Below are 16077 nucleotides of genomic sequence, written 5' to 3' on the forward strand. Positions count from 1 at the left end.
CAGAATCCAGAGAAGTGTGTCAGGGATTTTGCTCTATCACTCTGAGCCTTATTCCTCTAAGACAGGATTACATACTGGAACAGGGGGCTGACTGTTTGGCTAGGCTGGCCAGTAAGCTCCCAGGATCTACCTGTCTCTGCCCCATAGATTTGGGGTTATAGGCAGGTATGGCCATGTCCCCATGTTATACATGAGGCCTTGGGGTTCAAACTTAGGTCCTCAGACTTGCACAGCAATCTCCTTTGGCCACAGAATCATCTGGCCAGGTCCCTGTCTTCACTCTCCAGTCAACCCACATACATCTGGGGTTGTGATTCTCCCCTCACCACAAAAAGTTACGGTTTCTACTTTTTGAGGATAGGACCTAGGGACGACATGTTCACTACAGGCTGGTCCCTTCCTCTCTGTCCCTTTTAAGTATTCAAAGACTGAAGTCCTAGAAGAAGAGAGGAAGAGAAAGCAAGAAAGAGGAGCCCACATTAACTATGAGGAAACAGAATGAGGGCTGCTTGGAGTCGCAGGCTCAAAGCAACCGATGTTTATTACCCTACAGACCACATGAATGAACTTTGAAAGAACTGTGTTAAGTGAAAAGACCCAGTCACAGACCACACATCATGGTGACTGATGGGGGAGAGGCTTCTGTTTTGTGTTGATTTCATTGGTTAATAAAGAAACTGCCTTGGCCTTTAATAGGACAGAAAATTAGGTAGGCGGAGTAGAGAGAACAGAATGCTGGAAGACAAAAGCCTAGTCAGGCAGTCGCCATGATTCTCCCACTCCAGACAGACGCAGGTTAAGATGTTTCCTGGTAAGCCAGTTTGTGGTGCTACATAGAATATTAGAAATGGGTTAGATCCATATGTAAAAGCTAGCCACTAAAAGGTTAAAACTAATGGGCCAAGCACTGTTTAAAAGAATACAGTTTCGGTGTAATTATTTCGGGTAAAGAGTGGTGGGAAGCGGCCTGCTGCTCCAAACAACAGGTGACATTGTGTGAAATGATTGACAGTAGGCAAATCTACTTGTCAAAAGCTAGATTGGCATGTGGAGGGGCAAGGGAGACAGGTTAGGAGGAATAGCCATGAATCTTAATGGGTACAGGTATGGGGATTATGACAGACAATATTCTAAAATTGATTGGAAGTGAATTAAATGGTGAAAGATTTGTACTCCAAAAAAGCTGTGATTTTAAAAGAAGGAAAAGAAACAAAGTTGGTAGTCTGTGGATGCCTCTTCCCGTCTCGGCCATCTTCACTTGGAAAAGCGTGGCCACGCCTGAAGGTGTTTGCAGATCGGAGGCTTCATGATCAGCCCGTAGGTTGGTGTCAGGTCCACCTTGAGGCCTGGTGGCACGCTGAACTCCAGCTGCTGCAGCAGGATGGCTAAGAAGAGGAAGACTTCCCACTTGGCTGGGGTCTCTCCAATGCACCGACGCTTTCCCAGGCCAAAAATCATGACCTTTTCACTCAGAGTCTTGTTGATGGCTGTGCTGTCCTCAGTAAGAAACCGCTCTGGACGGAACTCAAAGGGGTCTTCCCACTGCTTTCTGCAAGAGGAACAGACAGGATCTGAGTGGGTGGGCTCTGGGAGGAAAGGGGAGCTATGTCCTCCCAGCTTCTGTGAGAACACGGTGTTAGAAAAGACTGAGGGTAACAAGAGCCTGTGGGGAAGGTACCAGACTCGGTGTTTATCTCCTTTGTGATGGTTCTTTTGCGTTTGTTTGCTTTCACACTTGTGTTTGTTTGCTTCTGTGCCTTTGAAGTTGGCCTTGAACTCCATAGATGACCCCAGGTCACCTTGTGTGAGATTCTGACCCTTCTGCATCTACCTCCAAGTGCTAGGATGAAGGCCTGGGCTTCCACACCTGGTGCTGAGGACGGACCCAGACCTTGGGCACAGTAGAGGGCACTCTACCCACAGAGCTGCACCTCCAGTCATGGTAGTGCTTCTGAAAATAACATTCCCTCTAAAACGACCCATCCTAAGGAGAGTGGATTTTGACTATTCTTAATTTTTAAATTATAATTTTATTTTTATTTTCTGTATGCATATGGAGGTCAGAGGACAACATGCAGGAGTCAACTCTCCCCTTCTACCATGTGGGGCCTGGGGATTGAACTCAGGATGTTAGGTGTGGAAGCACATGCCTTTACCTGCTGCATGATTCCCATGATACAAGATAGTGATTTGTTTTGTTGTGTTGGTTTTCAAGATAGGGTCTCTCTGTGTAGCCTGATTGTCCTGGAACTCTCTCTATAGACCAGGCTGGCAGAGAATTCAGAGATCAGCCTGCCTCTGCCTCCCAAGTGATGGGATTAAAGGTTTGTGGGAACACTACCCAATGGCTGATCGTGGTTTTCTTAGTTCCTTTTTTTTTAATGTGGTCTGAGATTTGATCCTAGGACCGTCCACATCACATACACTATCAGTGAGCTATAGATCCTTTCTGATTTGTTACTTGATGGATATAACGCTTTATCAAAAGGAAATTGAAAGAAGGAAAACATGTTTCTTTCCCTCCTATTCCCTGTATGCCTTTAGCAAGGGGAATCACTGGCTTGCTTGGCTTATACTTCCTTTCTGAACTAAAAATTGACAATAAAAATATGTTGGGTTCTCATGTCAATATGTCCTGATTTGGATGGAATAAGAGAGAAAATTTTCAAGGAGATCATTATATCATTCCCATAAGTCATATAATGTATCCTCATTCTCCATCCAACTGGGACCTTGGAACAAAGAGACTTCCTAGTCAATCTCTCCTTCCTACCTTCCTTCCTTCCTTCCTTCTTTCCTTCTTTCCTTCCTTTCTTGAGAGGGGTGAGAAGCCTAAGTTAGCCTAAAACTCACAAAGAAGTTCAGACTGGCCTTGAGCTCACTCTAATCCTCCTGCCTCAGCCTCCCGAGGAGGCTGGATTACAGGCATTTACCATCCACACCAGACACCTAGTTAAGTTCTTCTGTACCCTGAGTTTGAGGAAGTGGCTCTAAGTTTTGTCACTTGGGACAGGCTAGGTAGCAGTGAGTGTTGGTCCTTATATAAGCAGTTCCCGAAGGGACAGACAACCTTCCTGATACTGAGCATTGACCTTCCCGCCAGGGCTAAGTACTCACTCGTCATGGTTGACCTGCCACTGGTTTATGAAGATACAGCGCTCCTTAGGAATGTGGAAGCCATTCAGTGAGGTGTCCCTCGTTGTGCTGAGGAGAGAAGAGAGCTCTGTCCAGTCAGGGCTTGGAGAGGCTGTGGTGTGGCGTGTTCCTCCCTCCACTGCATCCCAGTGTCTGATTACCACAGTCTCCAAGTTCCATACTGGAAGGTCATGTGAAGGGCGGGGAACATGGGGGGATTATCCTTCCTTTTGCTAGGATCCTGTCCTACAACTTCAACACTTCTTTACTAGACTTTTCTTGTGCTCAGATGTTGACAGAGGTTTCTGTCCCTCCCAGTTCCAATGTTGTCCAGTCCCCAAGAAACACAAAAAGGCCTACATTAATTATAAACTGTTGTCCTATTAGCTCAGGCTTCTTTTAACTAACTTATATTTTATATTAACCCATAATACTTGTCTGTGTTCACCACATAGCTTGGTTCCTTTATAAGTGGGGCATTCTCATCTTGCTTCCTCTGTGTCTGGATGACAACTGCAGACTGAACTTCTCCTCTTCCCTGGATTATCCTATTCTGGTTGCCCTACCTATACTTACTGCCTGGCTACTGGCCAAACAGCATTTAATTAAACCAATACAAGTGACAAATCTTTGCAGAGTAAAAGACTATTGTCCCACAGCACTCAGATGGGCGTTGGGGCAGTCTCTGAAGCCAAGCAATCAGTGGTTGGGCCTTGCCCTGGGGAGTCTACAGATTTTGTACCAGGAATAACTAGCCTATGGGGTGGGCAGAGGTGAATGTTCAACTCCCACAGTCAGGGAACTTGGGCTCTAAATCTTACAAATCCTCAGAGGATGAAGCTCTACTTGGCCGATAGCCAAAAGAGGCTTCTAGATGGAAGACTCATGTCTCAGGATTGACCTTAGGCAAAGGTAGAGTTTGGGAACCAGATAAATGGATAGACACATTTCCAGGCAGAAGGTCTGATTGATAGTAGTCTGGATTACCCTTGTGAAGGACGGTGAGGAGGGCCTGGCTGGAGCAGAAGATTCCATAGGGAGCAAACACAAGTGGAGGTGAGTGACTGCTGAGGCCATAAGCAACTGGACTGGGTGGGCTAGACCAGAGATTGATGGGCTCAGATGTTGAAGTTACCATGTTCAGGAATGAGATACAGCCTGAGTTGTTCCCAGAAATCAGGAACAGGGTAGGTAAGCAGTATGAAAACTTAGGGGTCACAGAATAGGGCCCTTACCTGTGGGGAACAGTGAAGGGGAGAAAGGATGTGTATCGGAAGGTCTCCAGGATGAAGGCCTCCAGATAGGGCAGCTGAGGTCTGTCAGAAAGCCGTGGTTGCCGATCCCTGCCAATCACTGTGTCTGCAAAGCACAGGCAGAGCTCATGGGGTGTTGTCTGCCTCACACACATGTGTCCTTGTTATACTAGGGTCACTCTATGTTGGCTATGTTTACGCACATTTCTGAGACCCCACGGTCCACCCACAACTCATGTACACAGGTTTGGGATGCTATGTTCCTAAGACTTACACATAGTAGACACATGAACATGTATGGTCCACCCACACCTATGTGCACAAGTGGGGGATGCTATGTCTTAGGACTTAAACATAGTAGACACATGAACACCTATTTGTAGATCAACAAGTGACCTGGAGGCTCACGGCTTCTCTGACTCTAGGGTCGAGAGCAACACATACCCAGCTCCCTGTGGATCTTCCTCTGCACATTGGGCCGTGTCACAAGGAGCAAAAGGCTCCAGGAGATGGCTGTTGTGACTGTGTCAAATCCTGGGCAGCAGGGAGTGGGGAGAAGGAGAAAGAACAACAGGGAGAAGAAAAAGAATTTAGACACGCTTCTCCATAAACAGAGCAAGCCCTATCCTCTCGGGCTCCCACCCCTGTGTATCCTGAGGGAAGGGCTGAGTCCTCAACAGAAACTTGAAGCCAAGCATGGTGTCTTATACCTAGAATCCCAACATTATAGAGTCTAAGGCAGGAGAATTTTTCCAAGTTTGAGACCAGCCTAGGTAGGATACAGGGATGACACCTTGTCTCAGACTTAACAAGTCAGAACCAACCACATCAAAAAGCCAAACAAATCAAGCAAACATGGTTTCATAGTCAGCTACTGAAATTGTAAGCCAGACTCCAGGTTGTAGAACCCTTTTACTTTCCAGGTAGGAAAACCCAGGACCCAAAACAAATGGGGACTTGGGTCGAGTTTTTCCCAGGAGTTAATGGCACATCATGACGTCACACTTGTCTGTCCTGTGCCACCTGCCATGTGGTTGGTGAGTTAGTAGATAGGGTGGGTATGGGTAAATAGCCACTGATGGGGAAAGGGCGGGGGCATGGCTCCTACCAGCTCCAAAGAGGTCATTGACAATGTTGACAATCTTCTCATAAGGGATTTGGACACCACTGTCTTTGGAGTTCTCAGTGTGCATGAACAGGGCACCTGTGATGTCCTGGATACTGTTCTAGAGGACACAAGTTTAAGGGAACTTTAACATTTTGAGAGACAAAGGCCGACCACGCCCCATCCCATTTGAGATGTCCCCAGTGTCTGGAAACTGCCTTGTCCTCCAGGTGCTGGACTTGGGCTCAGAGTTTTGAACTCACATCAGCCCTAAATAGAGCATAGTCATTTCCTGTGCAACTGACCCTTCTTCCCATAACCCAGGAGTTGGGTTTCAGAGAAGGAAGAAGTATGTGGGAACACAGGGAAGAAATGTGACCTGAAACTGTAACTTAGCCCCTGTTGAGGTTCATGTTCCTACAGAACAATGGCCTTTAGATGAACAACACCCCATATTGCAAAGCTCTGCCAACGCTCCATTCACCTGCCCCTGTTTTCTGGGGTAGGAAGAAGCCCGCGGGGGGAGCAGTATTGTACAAGGCATGACTGCAGGATACAGGTGCTCCGCGTGGTCCTGAGCCTTATTAGGTCTTGGCAGCAAATGGCAATTTGAGTACTGTGGAGTAGGATGAGAGGGATTTCTCTGGGCCTGTGAGTGATGGGTTTACTCTCTGCCTCCCGGTCTCACCTTGCTGTAGTCTTGGTAGTGCTCCTGGACGGTCTTCTGTAGGAACAGCACAAATTTATCATTGAAGTTCTTAAACTTCTTGAGGCCTGGGTTGGGCAGGTAGCGCAAGATGGGGAAGAAGTCCACAGCATTCCCTGAAGAGACATTCTCCACAAAGTCTTCACTGCTCTTCACGATGCTCAGCATCTCTTCGCTCTTCCGGGGGAAGTTCTTCCCAAAGCACATGGCTCCAATGACATTAGCCACTGATTCCACCACTAAGTTGACAGGTTCGAAGTGCCCAACTTCTTCCATCTGCTTCTGGAACTTGCTGACTAGATGGTTAGCCTCCTTGCTCACATGCTCCTCTAAGTAACAAGAGGACGATGAGTTTGGGTCTGAAGCTATGGAGAAACTCTTCAGAGCATCCATGGCTAGGCGGCGGCGGGCAACCCACACAGGTCCAGTGTCTGGGTTGAAGATCAAGCTCTGGCCATCAGTGATAAATGTGAAACTGTAGAGGTCTGGTCGGCCCTTGAAGTCATCTCCTTTCTTCACCAGGGCCTGCCGGATGGTGTCCAGGCCACTCAGCACCACCACAGGGGTGGAGCCAATGTGGATCTGAAGCACGTCCCCATACTGCTTGCTCAGCTTGGTCAGAGACAGGTGTGGGTTCTTTCCCAGGGTCAGCATATGCCCAATGATGGGCCATCCCCAGGGTCCAGGTGGACTCTTCAGACCTTTGGGGACCCGGGTTCTTAAAGCCTTGACCACATAAAATACTATACAGAAGATGGCAGTGGCCAGTAGTAGCTCTGGGGTCAAGGAGATGTTCTGGAACAATGCCATCTGTACCAGCTGCAGGGGAAATGGAAGGGTGGGGTGGTTTAGCATGGATTCTGAGCCTCTCTTTATTCCTTCACTCTCCTACTCAGTCGGGATACTTTCTGTTTGACTTTCAGCCACACACCAGGACACTGAAGATATACCTGTCATGTGTCCTGCTCCCTCAGGAATTTGCCCTCACCCCATCACAGAATTCAAGGGCTGCAAAAGAGTCTCACAAGCCTTACGTTTCCCAAATTTAGTGTCTGAATTTCCACCCCAGGCTCTCCTGTCTATGTCTTCTCCCATTTCCATTTCTGAGACTGGTGTGGATGCAAATGAAGCTAAAGACATCTCACTAGCTCTAATTACAGAGTGTTTGCTGGGCTTTCTACCAAAGGGTCTAACACAGTGTGGGCTCCCTGTTGGAACCTTCTACACACCCATGGAGCAGAAGATGTCCCCTTGCCCAAGCAACAGAAGGTCAGTGTCCCTGGAATCATAGCAATTACCTGTGGCATTCCCCTTCCTTGATGATACTCTATCAATACCACAGGGTTATCTCCCCCCAAAATGAGTCTTCATTGAACTCCATGAGTGGAGGTTGAAGTAGGTTACAACCAGGTCTAAGGCTCTCCAATGCCAGGAAGGTGTTCTGGTCTTTTCACTCACTCCAAACAACAGTTCTTAGAGACAGCCTATTTGAAACTGCCTAATTAAAGGAAGGAAGCCAGTAAGATGGCTCAGTGGTTCAAAAGAAACTAGCTGCCAAGCATGACAACCTGAGTTTGATCCCTGGAATTCACATGGTGGAAAGAGAGCACTGACAACTGAGAGGTGTCCTCTGAGCTCTAGCATTCAGACACACAAACAAACTGACAGATACACACACAGACAGACAAACAGACACACACACTCACACACACACACACACACACACACACACACATAGAGGGTGGGGCTTAGAAAGAGAAGCCAAGATCCAGGGCTGAGAAGCAAGGAGCAAAGCCTCAGATCTCCTTTAGTCCCTACAGGGTCCTCATTTCTTCATTTCTAATAGCTTTAGAATATAGAAGTTGATGCCATGATCAAAAAAGGCACTCAGACATACCTAAATGGTAGATGCTGGAGATTGCAGAGTAGTAGGAGTCTGTCCAGGACTTCTGGGTTCCGATGACTGGGCCTTTTATAACACCACCCTCTCCAGACTGGCCCAACTCTCCAGGTCACTTGATATCAAGGCTTGATACCGTGCAAAGGTTGAAGAATCAATTCTTGGCTTTGGGTCAAGAACCCTTGTCTCCACATTCTGTTTGGGTCTGAGTAATAGCCCTTTGGGTCAGAAGATGTTCGGATCTGGTGGAGATATACATCCATGGCATTTAAGGTTCCAGGATCTAAAAATTAAGATGGTGTACAGTATATACTCTTTTGCACTGTACCCAAAAGAAAGGGACAATCTAGACCCCAGGGCCAGGCTAACCAGGGGCAGCTCATCATGTTCCCTGTGAAGGCAAAGAGGGAGTTGCATTATTCTACTGACTTTTCTCCATTGACAAACTACCTGACGAAAGTAAGTTAAGGAAGCAAGGTTGCTTTGACTCACAAGTTTAGAGTGTAGTCCTTGGTGGCAGGTGAGTCACAGCAGCAGGAACATGAGTCAGCAGGTCAAGTCTCTCTCTCTCTCTCTCTCTCTCTCTCTCTCTCTCTCTCTCTCTCTCTCCTTTTTCTCTCCCCTCTCTCTCTTTCTCTTCAACCAGGGTCTGAAGCCTAGAAATGTCGTCCATTGTGTGGTCCAAGTAAGAATGGGTCTTCTGTGTGCAGTTGAACTTTCTGGAAAGGTATGCCCTTGAGGTATCTTCTAGGTGACTCTAAATCCCTTCAGGATAACACTGGAGATTAGCCATCACTGGTATGTTCTATCTACCTCAACGTGCCCCACCCCTGTGTGGTGTGGCGTGTGTGTGTGTGTGTGTGTGTGTGTGTGTGTGTGTGTGTGTGTGTGTGTGTAATTGAACCTACATCCAAAAACATTCTTGATGAGGACTCAGGCACTGAAATGTGTCTTGACTCCTTGCCCATCTTTTATTTTCTTTAGAAATTTGTATTTCTAAAGAGAGACTCTCTCTACACCCTCCTTCCAGTTTATGGTGGTAAGGAATTAAAAGTCAATGAAGAAAATTCATGGCATGAATTGCTGCTAATAGCAACCGGATTGGACTCATAGTCAACATCATCAGATAGGGAGGCAGGGGAAACAACAACAAACCAGACAAGTTCCAGGACCAAGAGACAAAAGAAAAAACAAATAAATGCAATGTGTCAACTGGATTGGAGTCTATATTTAACAAAAAACAATTTTTAAAGTCACAGAAGACATTTTTGGAAAGATAATTCAGGATTAATGGATATGGCCTGGAGAATAAGCTACATTCTTTAATGAATACCAGATTTCTCAGATGGGACATACAATCATGCTTACATCATATCTTAGTTACTGCTCTAGTTCTATGAAGAGACACCATGATCAAGGCAACCCTTAGAATATAAAGCCTTTAATTGAGGGCTTGATTGCAATTTTATAGGATCAGTCCATTATCATCATGGCAGGAAGCAGACAGGCAAGGTGCTGGAGCAGTAGCTGAGGGGAGCTTTACGTCCTTATCCATAGGCAGAAGGAAGAGAGTGATCAAGATTGGGCTTGTTGTGGAGTTTTGAAATCTCAAAGCCCACCCCCAGTGACACAACTCCTCCAACAATGCTATACATCCTAATTCTTCCCAAGCAGTTCCAGGGAATCAAGCAATCACATGTGTGAGCCTATGGGGGTCATTCTCATTCACCCTGACATTTGTGGAACAATTTGAGGTTAATGCTGTCTGCTTTAGAGGTGAAGTTTCATGTTGCCTGTAACCTTTCAAGTGATTCTGTTAGAAAAGCCTAGAAAAAACTACATGTTAAGACTGTTGAGATGGCTCAGTGGGTAAAGGTGTTTGTCACCAAGCCTGATGACCTGAGTTGGATCCCCAGGAGTCACACGGGATGAGGAATTGTCCTTTTTGATGTGGGATGTCTTTCTGTATATGTGTTGCTTTTATTAACTAATGAATAAAGCTGTTTTGGCCAGTGGCTTAGCAGAGTAAAGCCTGGTGAGAAATCCATACAGAGATAAGAGAGAAAGTAGGCGAAATCAAGGAGACACCATGAAGCTGCCAAAGGAGACAAACGCTCTGGAATTTTACCAGTAGGCCACAGCCTTGTGGTGATACACAGATTAATAGGATTGGGACTCTGACAGTCACAGAGCCAGTGTGAAGACAGCTGGGAGGGAGGGAACACGGTTTCCCGTCTGAGTCTTCAGTGCATTAAGCTCACTCAATGGAACAGGTCAATCTGGAAATCAGCTAAGTTTCACACAAATTTCTTTTATTCTTTCTCATTAACTGAACCCCGTGGCTTATTTTATCTAGATGCCTCCCCACCCTTTGTTATGAGACAGCAGCTGTCTATTGTAGCCTTGGCTGTCCTGGAACACACTATGTAGACCAGGCTGGCCTCCATCTCAAAGATCTGTGGCCTCTGCATTTCTGAGTGCTAGGATTAAAGGTCTGTGTCATGATGTCTGACTATAGATGTACTTTAAAATAACAAACAGACAGAAACTGTTTTTATTTTATTTTAGACATATGTGAGTGTTTGCCCCCATGTGTGTTTGTGAATCACATGGGTGCAGTGCCCATGGTGGCCAGGAGAGGGCATCAAATACCCTTGGGACTAGAGTTATAGATGGTAATGAGTCACCAAATGGGTGGGGGACCAGGGTCCTTTAGAAGAGCACTGAGCCACCTCTACAGCTCCTAGATGTCATCAATTTTCATTTACTGTTATTTATTCTTTTCGGGGTCCCTCTTTGGGATACTAGGTGATATTTAGACATGAAAACTCGGCTGTGACAAGGTTCTCAGGCTGCCCTTGGTTCTGATGAGCCTGGGTCAAGTGTTTTGCTGTACATCTCTGTGTTAGAATTGGTCTTCCGTTTTTTTCTGGCAAGCCTGAGGCTGTGGGTTGTTGGTAGAAGGGTCTCCAAGGTAAAACAACATTAACACGATCAGCCATTGTCTTTCAGATTTTCATAAGTTGACTGAATAGTGACTGTCAAGTTTCTCCAAAGTATACTTGATGTTAGGCTAAGAAGTGATTTTATCCATTTTTAAATATATATATTTTAACGTAATTTCTCTTTTGATTCTTTGGCATCTTTATTATATCTGGCTCATGACTTAGTCCCCCACATATGCCTGTCGTCCTTGCAACATCTCCAGCAAAGAAAATTTATTAAAAATCTAAAATCAAATCAAACCAAACAAACTAAAAAGCCTCACTGCTCCATCGTTCCCACGTCTCCAACACCTCTCTATTTGTCTCGGTGTCACTGGGGACCTCGGTGTGCCACACAGCTGACCTTTCGTCCTCTCAGTTTTCCTGACAAATGTTCATTGCTATTAATCATTAGTCTAATTCAAGACCTCTGTTTTCTGGTATACCATCATCAGTGAACCCTCCCCAAAACTTCACTTTGATACCCTGCAGCAGCCCCGAGTCCAGTCCCTTCACAAGTTCCAGTAGGTCATAGATAGGATGGATGTTAGGCTGGGCCAAACCAAGACCCTGCACATAGGCTGGGTGGTGGCTAAGCTGGTCAGTCCTGAGGCAGCCCTCCTCAAGGGAGGGAGATTTTTGTAGAGTCTTGTTTCTTTCCTGGCTTCTGCTCCCTAGCCCTCAGCAGTACTGCCCCAAATGCCCCAGCTGTTGACTGTCAGGATGACTCCCAAGCTGTTTGCCTCCCTGTAGCCAAGAGCCCTCACCCTCCCAATGTGTTCCTGGTATCAATCACTCAGAAAGTCAATGAGTTTCTCACGCAAAGATATAAACTTTGACCTCGGATTGGGTGTTAAACTCTGTGCCAAGGTCTCCAAACCTTCTGCCTGCCAATTAGACAGGGAATAGTGAGGGCCCATTCCTTCCACTGTGGCTGTTAGCCCAGACAATTCTTGGTGACAGTGGATGTAGGTATCTGTTACCCCAGTCCTCACTGTCTGGGGAGGTAAAAGGTTTTGGCTTAGAGTCTGAGCTTGTAGCCCTGCAGCTTCCCTGAGCAAAAGAGCCATTGCCTAGAAGCAGGATGCCGGAGATTTAGGCTCTGATTTCATCTGCCCCAGGTCACTGTGCCTGTTCCTTCTGGCCTCAGTTTCTCCAGCTGAGAAGGAAAGAGAGACTGCCTTTATTAGCTAATGAAGGTTTTGGAGTCAAATGCCTGGTTGAGGACAGGAGCCAAGCAGTGAGGCTTCCTGTGTTCAGGGTGGCAAGTCTGAGAACTAGGTCTTCCAGCCATGATGAGCAGGTTTTCACGACTCCCTGGAGCTAAGGCGTTGCTAGAGACAACAGAAACAGGAGGAAGACAGTGACTATAGAGCAGGCTGAGGGATCTAGAAGGGTCTGCCTCCCACTTCCTGGTCAGGATTTATGTCTGCACTAGCTCTTGCAGTTCTCTGGTTCTGGCTCCAAAGTGGGTATCAGGAAATTTCTTAGTCTGAGTAGAGATGCAGGGAGTGGACCGGCTGTGAAGATGCTGAGAAGGCCACTCCACCTCCTATGTCTCCTGCTTGTTCTGTTGCCCAGCTTATCCCCTCCCCTTCCTTTTCTCCTATTCCTCATTGTCCTCCTCCTTGTTTTTATTTTTGCCAGTCTTCCTATGTCTTCTCAGTACTCCTGGCTGGGCTACTGTTACTATGTAGCCCAGACTGACCTGGAACTCATGGAAATCCTCTTGCTTCACCTTTTCCAGGATTAAGGTTATAGGTACTTGTTACCTAATCATCATCATTACATACTGAGAGCTCAATAATACTGTTGCCATGTACACATCCATAATGCAGTTTTGGCAATCATTTCTTCCTCACAAAGACTTGTATACTTCATTAAATTTCAACATGCAGATTTCCTGCATTAGGGGAATAGAGGAAGAAGAAGAAGAAGATTGGATAAGGATCATAGCTATGGGGTCAGATGTCCTGAGACTGGCCATGAAGAAGTGCTGGAACTGATATCAGGTGAACTCTAACTTGCTGTGGAAAGGATATGGGGGGTACATGGGTTATTGAAGACTCAACATGGGGACCACTAGAAGCCTAGATGGGCAGACCTGGTGGAATCTGCAAGAGGTTCTGGTTTCTATCTTCAGATACCAAAGGATCTGAGCAAAAGTTGTAACAGAAAGCTTTTCACACTCTGGAAGGCACAGTGGGGAAGGAGTTGACAGAGTCCAAAAGCAAAGGGGACTCCATTCTCTAGGGAGCAGTGATAGGGACCTTGATGAGACTGTAACCACGGGGCTAGACAGATGTCAAAATGAACAGAGGTGTTCTTGGTCCTTCAGTCTATTTTTAGCACAGAAGCCTGAGTAATCTTGCTCAGGAATCAGACTACAGATTCTCTTCTTCCACGGTGTGGGGTTGCTTCTTTCAGTGAAACCAATGTCAGGAGAACATCCCCCATTCCCACAGCTCTACCCATAACTAGTCCTGTGGAGCCACTGTGCCTAGGAGGCGTACCTGCCTCAGGTGCATCCCCAGGTAGGTATCTGGAGGCTTCATTCTTCATTCCACACTTTTACCCCTGCCCAGTGTCATCTCAGACAGCTTCACACCCCTGGCAACCCCAATGCAGTTGCAAACTGACCTCTGTTTATCATTTTTGTTTTTATTGACCCCTCTTTATTTTCTCACTGTCAGTCTCTGTGTTGTGTTCTTATCAACTGTCTCCCCCAGCAGGTGATAAACTCCACAAAAGAGCATTAATTAGCACTCTGCACACAGCAGGCACTTGTGAATATTTAGGCCATGCATGAGGGTGGTTTGTGAGTGGAGTGGGAAGTGAGTGGGTTTTTTTGTTTGTTTGTTTTTTGTTTTGTTTTTCTTACCTTGGTCACAGAGGAGAGGTCAATGTTATTTCTGGGCTCGGGAGCTCACAGGGAGGGCAGGTGAAGATGTTAGTTAGGAACAGGTGGAGCTGAGTTAACAAGTTTAGCTTTTTTCCTTAGACTCTTACTGAGGGAGCACCCTTCAGGGCCAAAGAGTGACTCCAAGCAGACAGCTAGGTGTGCTGGGTGGTGCTGCTGGGTGTCCTGCTACTAAAAGTGTGGACACAGGCTGTCAGACCTTTGCTCTCAGGCAGATGCTGAGCTTCGCACGCGAGCCTGGCCCTTTGCACTGCCTGACTTTGTCTACTAGCGCTCTTGCAAAACCTAGACCATTTTTATCTCTAACGACCCATCCCAATGCCCCAAGAGAAACTGGCACTTAAAGAGCCTTACCCTGGTTCCCCTCCCACTGCTAGCTTGACAGCACTGGCACCCTACCCTGTTGTGAGCTGGGTAGCTGGATGGTCCTTTTCACACAAGCTGACTTTGACATGGGCACCTTGTTCTCATCCAGGTGAGGCAGGGACAGCCAGGGGGATTCTGCCCCCCAGAGGATGGAGCGAGCTCACACGCGCGCGCACACACACACACACACACACACACACACACACACACACACGTCCTTAAAGCCTAGTGCCAGGCATCTCCACCCATTGTAAGTCCTGACCCTACTGCAGATTCAACTCCTCTGGGAAGCTCCTCTCTTTTCACGGTGGCTGTAGTATTTGGGGTAGGAATTGTACATCTTCTTGTCTTATGTAGTTCAGATCTTTTCCTAGATCATTACCTTCTGAATTGAGCGAACTTTTGTTTGTTTGGGTTTTTTGTTGTTGTTGTTGTTGTTGTTTTTAAAGATTTATTTATTATGTATACAACTTTCTGCCTCCATTTATACCCACACACCAGAGGAGGGCACCAGATCTCTTTACAGATGGTTTGGAGCCACCATGTAGTTGCTGGGAATTGAACTCAGGACCTCTGGAAGAGCAGACAGTGCTCTTAACCACTGAGCCATCTCTCCAGCCCCCTTGGTTGGTTTTTTGAATCAAGGTTTCTCTGTGTAGACCTCACTATGTCGACCAGACTGGCCCTGATCTCACAGATCCACCTGCCTCTGCCTCCTGAGTGCTGGGAATAAAAAGCCTGCACCACCAGCTCCCGGCTGACTTGGGCAATCTTGTCTTACCTCTCTGGGTTACATCACTGAAGCCTGAAAGGTAAAGTGACTGCTCCAAACTACCAGACTGGACTTCACTGCAGAGCCACTCTCCCTGCTGGGCACAGCCTTAGGGCAGTCTGTTGATTTGCTTATCTTTCCTAGAACAAGGCTAAAGAGAAAGTGTCCTCTTACCTTTTGTTAAGTCTGTGGAGGCCCAAAAATGTGAGCCTAGTAACATCGTAAGTTCCTGGACAGCCAAGGCTACAATAGACAGCTGCTGTCTCATAATAAAGGGTGGGAAGGCATCTAGATAAAATAAGCCATGGAATTCACTTAATGAGAAAGAAGAAAAGAAATCTGTATGAAACTTAGCCTCATTTTCTAACCTGTTCCATTGAGTGAGCTGAACGCAGTGAAGATTCAGACAGGAAACCGTGTTCCCTCCTTCCCAGCTGTCTTCACACTGGCTCTGTGACTGTCAGAGTCCCCATCCTATCGCAGTGCTTTCTCTTCAGGACTGCCAGCCCACTGATAACGGCACGGGGATTTTTTTTTTTTTTTGTTTTTTTTTTTGTTTTTCAAGACAGGGTTTCTCTGTGGTTTTGGAGCCTGTCCTGGAACTAGCTCTTGTAGACCAGGCTGGTCTCGAACTCACAGAGATCCGCCTGCCTCTGCCTCCCAAGTGCTGGGATTAAAGGCGTGCCCCACCACCGCCCGGCAGGCACGGGGATTTAATATTAATTATGAAAGCTTGTTCCTAGCTTGTTTGGGGGGGGGTTGTTTGTTTGTTTGGTTGATTGGTTGGTTTTTCGAGACAGGGTTTCTTTGTGGCTTTGGAGCCTGTCTGACCTAACTAGTTCTTACAACTTGAATTAACCCGTATTTTTGGGATGTACATTCTTCCATATGACTTGTTCCCTCATCTCCATGCTGGCCATCCTGCTTCCTCCTTGT

General features: G+C 46.6%; 1 protein-coding gene across 1 annotated transcript; it reads right to left on the reverse strand.

The window, feature by feature from the left end:
• Positions 1-534: 534 nt before the first annotated feature.
• On the reverse strand, positions 535-8139 carry LOC142847037 (cytochrome P450 1A2-like). Its single transcript, XM_075967781.1, has 7 exons — positions 8097-8139; positions 6182-7018; positions 5497-5614; positions 4833-4922; positions 4371-4494; positions 3118-3204; positions 535-1549 (listed from the first exon to the last, which is right to left on the reverse strand). The coding sequence occupies exons 2-7, from the start codon at positions 7007-7009 to the stop codon at positions 1255-1257; spliced, it is 1542 nt and encodes a 513-aa protein (XP_075823896.1). The 5' UTR covers positions 7010-7018; positions 8097-8139; the 3' UTR covers positions 535-1254.
• Between the last annotated feature and the right edge of the window lie 7938 nt (positions 8140-16077).

Source organism: Microtus pennsylvanicus, chromosome 3 (genome assembly GCF_037038515.1).
Source record: "Microtus pennsylvanicus isolate mMicPen1 chromosome 3, mMicPen1.hap1, whole genome shotgun sequence".
Lineage (NCBI taxonomy): Eukaryota > Metazoa > Chordata > Mammalia > Rodentia > Cricetidae > Microtus > Microtus pennsylvanicus.

What these genes read in the sequence shown, in the direction of transcription:
- LOC142847037 (XM_075967781.1), bottom strand. Translation starts at nt 7,009, where the DNA reads ATGGCATTGTTCCAGAACATCTCCTTGACCCCAGAGCTACTACTGGCC. An exon ending in ACTACCAAGACTACAGCAAG is followed by an intron (nt 5,615 to 6,181) that starts GTGAGACCGGGA and finishes TGTGTCCTCTAG; the next exon opens with AACAGTATCCAGGACATCAC. An exon ending in TGGCAGGTCAACCATGACGA is followed by an intron (nt 1,550 to 3,117) that starts GTGAGTACTTAG and finishes TTCCTCTTGCAG; the next exon opens with AAAGCAGTGGGAAGACCCCT.